Here is a 2,500-nt window from a genome sequence, read left to right as displayed (position 1 = left end):
TTTTTTTCTTTTTCTTTCTTCAGCAGATCGATACTGACGTTGTGATATACTAGTAGTATGTGGTCCATATAGTAAAGAAAGTATTAAACAAAGCGTGCACATGTTTCCTGCATCCGCGATCGGTAAAAAACCAACGATTTCGGCAAAAACTCACGATTTAAAAAATAAAATATTTCTTGGGGCGCTGACAAAAACTGGGGCGGACGGGGACGATCATCTAGCTTTTTTTTTTACTTGGCCTAATAGGTGTGTTTATACCAAGACAGTACAATACTCGCTATTCGTATTTCCCGCTCCTTCACCATAGCAACGAGATCCCATCAAGAATAGAAGAGCGCATGCTCCGGTGGTTCTCTGGTCTGTATTCGTCTCACTCTAGTCTCTATTCTTCTCACTCTTGTCTAATATCTTAACTGAATACGTCTAACAAAACTATCCTCACCTTGCTTCACTTGGCTGACCAACACGGGAGCACTGGAGCGAAGCACAAATCCGTAACCGTCCGTGCTGCTTTTCACCGTCAGTGATCTGTAGAGAACAGCGTAATGGACAACACATACATACATGTCACGTTTGTCCTTGTCTCAGTACCATTGTTTTTCTGTATTATTTATAAGTTGGGTACTGTATAGCAGGAAATTTTCGGACGGAATAATTTTCGGACAAAGCCGAATTTCGACCTTTCGCACGGATTTTATCTTCGTACAGTGCTGCATGCTAAATGCACGTGTTCGCATGCAGTACGCATGTATAATGCACAGTGTACATAACTTCACAGGGAACAAGTTTTAGTACGGAATTAATTTTAGTACAAAGGAGCCCGTGTACGAAATCGTCCGAAAATAAATTCCGTCCGAAAATTTCCTGCTGTACAGTATGTGAACATAATAAAAAAAATAAAATAAAAATACATACAAAAAGAACATCATGCATACAGACTTGTACTTGTTGCACACACACACACACACACACATACACACACATACTTGTACTTGTTGCTCACTGCCAAAACTGGTCACGTGGGTCTCTACGGGAGAGGGGAGAGAGACTCAAAAGGAATCTTGGAAAGATGACTCAATCGGCTATTGAACCGCCCAACGGCCGACACCCCCTGAAATCCCCAAAATTCTGGGCGGACTTGAAAATGATCCCACTTATGGGCTCACCACACCTCAGTAAGTGGGCGAGGACAAGGTGCAGAAAAAGGATTGACGGCATCAGGGTATTCATCCAGGGATCCAACTGCATATACCCCTGCCCCCAGTGAAGGTAATACTTGCTACTAGTGTGGGTGGTAAATCAGAGTGAATCCGATATAAGCTTCATTAGCACCATTGATTACAAGAGTGTGTCATCAATCAATGCATACACACACACGCACACACACACACGCACACACACGCACACACACACACACACACGCACGCGCACGCACACACACACACACACACCATTGGACCATTGGACGCCCATCGCCAGAGGCGATGATAGCGATGCTACAGCAGAAGCCATAGCAACTTGTGCTGGGATCGCACCATTCAACAGCTTGCAAGGCTGAAGAATTGACCGCCACTATTTAGCCTGGTCTACACCACACAGCTATAAAGTGGCTTTTTCTGGCCAGTGAATTTTTTGGTCATTTTTATTAGTATTTTTCCCGCACACACAACACACATCACGGCATGCACTGGCTGTTGGTAACCACCCAGGAGAATGAAAGAAAAGTCAGGAAGAGTCTGAGAAAGAGAAGAAAGACGTGTGTGACCATAATCGTCGGGAATCGAACCCGCAACCTATCGATTGGAAATCGCTGCACATACCACTGCACCATATGGGACACACACACACACACACACACACACACACACACACACACACACACACATACCCACACTTGGATGGCAAGCCAATGCAATCATGGACAAAAACGGAAGAACATATTTATCACACAAAACCCTACCGTTTGGTGAGCTCAAATTCTCCCATTCTGCTCCCGCCAGTCGCGAGGGAGGCAGAAGACTCGGGCGCCGAGGAGACTGCGGGCAATGCGACCGTAGCATTGTTTGTCAGTCTGGGATGGAGGACGGCGATGAGAGTACGGAACCCCTCCAGAAGGTCATCGGCGTGACTCTCCGTGCAATGCGATGGTTTTGCAGGTGATGCCTGAACGAGGCAGGCAAGGAGAAAAGAGAAGAGAGAATAGTCAGAATCTAGAAATTCTCCCCTCTCAGGTATTCTTATTAATGTGACTGACTTAAATTCTACATAACAAGATAAGCAGCACCTTTCGATATGTTTATCAATGAAGTAATTCCACCTTCACCACATACGCTCTCTGGCCCACCTTATCACACTACAGACCACATGTGATGGAGCTGGAAATACTTCATTGACATACATTCGCCTGGGTCACTCAGATTTTTCATAGTACGCGGACTGGTTGGGGGACGGAGAAGATCAAAATGTGAAAGTGGCTGCGTTGGAGTTCACCGACAATTTT

At 45.2% G+C, this 2,500-nt stretch overlaps 1 protein-coding gene across 1 annotated transcript in view; it reads right to left on the bottom strand.

Annotated features, from left to right (window-relative positions):
• LOC135830462 (Na(+)/H(+) exchange regulatory cofactor NHE-RF1-like) overlaps nt 1-2,432 on the bottom strand; it is an 8,441-nt gene extending 6,009 nt beyond the window's left edge. The window contains exons 1-2 of the mRNA XM_065342710.1: nt 1,961-2,432; nt 443-528 (exon numbers count right to left, since the gene is read on the bottom strand). Coding sequence (XP_065198782.1) covers nt 443-528; nt 1,961-1,986 — 112 coding nt within the window. The 5' untranslated portion in view covers nt 1,987-2,432. The remainder of the gene's footprint in view (nt 1-442; nt 529-1,960) is intronic.
• Between the last annotated feature and the right edge of the window lie 68 nt (nt 2,433-2,500).

The sequence above is a fragment of the Sycon ciliatum genome, unplaced genomic scaffold, assembly GCF_964019385.1.
Source record: "Sycon ciliatum unplaced genomic scaffold, ocSycCili1.1 SCAFFOLD_2506, whole genome shotgun sequence".
NCBI classification, from domain to species: Eukaryota; Metazoa; Porifera; class Calcarea; order Leucosolenida; family Sycettidae; genus Sycon; species Sycon ciliatum.
Note: the sequence above shows the minus strand (reverse complement) of the source record. Positions and strands in the feature narration are given on the sequence as shown.